General features: G+C 44.7%; 2 protein-coding genes across 2 annotated transcripts in view; one reads left to right on the top strand and one right to left on the bottom strand.

Moving 5' to 3' along the window:
• T265_13458 (hypothetical protein) overlaps window positions 1-459 on the top strand; it is a gene marked incomplete at both ends in the record, with an annotated part of 4,065 nt that extends 3,606 nt beyond the window's left edge. Inside the window, one exon of the mRNA XM_009168960.1 lies at window positions 174-459. Within this exon, the coding sequence (XP_009167224.1) occupies window positions 174-459 (286 nt within the window). The remainder of the gene's footprint in view (window positions 1-173) is intronic.
• T265_04248 (hypothetical protein) overlaps window positions 1-463 on the bottom strand; it is a gene marked incomplete at both ends in the record, with an annotated part of 45,305 nt that overhangs the window by 42,702 nt on the left and 2,140 nt on the right. The gene's annotated exons all lie outside the window — the stretch shown is intronic.

Here is a 463-nt window from a genome sequence, read left to right as displayed (position 1 = left end):
TTTGTGGTGAACAAATTGTCCACAGCTGTAAATAGCTGTCCCCTCTCTTTTGTGCAGTGCAAGTGCGCTATGCTTCCATTCAACGACTTACTTGTAGTTTTCCCATTATTGCACTCTATACCGTAATAATTTTATAATTTGATATGCCGTATCAGGCTTACAGTCTTGTGAAGCTCCATGAACAAGGCCTATGGCAGTGTGCAGTCCTCAGTTCTTCATGGATTGAGGGTAACTGTGCTACATGGCCAAAAGTTCACTCGAAGGACTTTTATAAGTCCGTTCGCATTCCAGCCGCCAGCTGGATCATTGAAGCTGAATTGCGAAGTCATTCGGACTTACGGTAGGTGTCATGTAGACCGCATTAACTTTTCAGACGATTTCAAAAAGGCCCGTGAACATGAGAGGAAGTTCCAGTACACGTCGGACCTGGAGACTTCGGATGTAACCATTGAGATGGGTCGTA

This window comes from Opisthorchis viverrini (genome assembly GCF_000715545.1).
Source record: "Opisthorchis viverrini unplaced genomic scaffold opera_v5_68, whole genome shotgun sequence".
NCBI classification, from domain to species: domain Eukaryota; kingdom Metazoa; phylum Platyhelminthes; class Trematoda; order Opisthorchiida; family Opisthorchiidae; genus Opisthorchis; species Opisthorchis viverrini.
The sequence above is the reverse complement of the archived record's forward strand: the minus strand, read 5'-3'. Positions and strand labels throughout refer to the sequence as shown.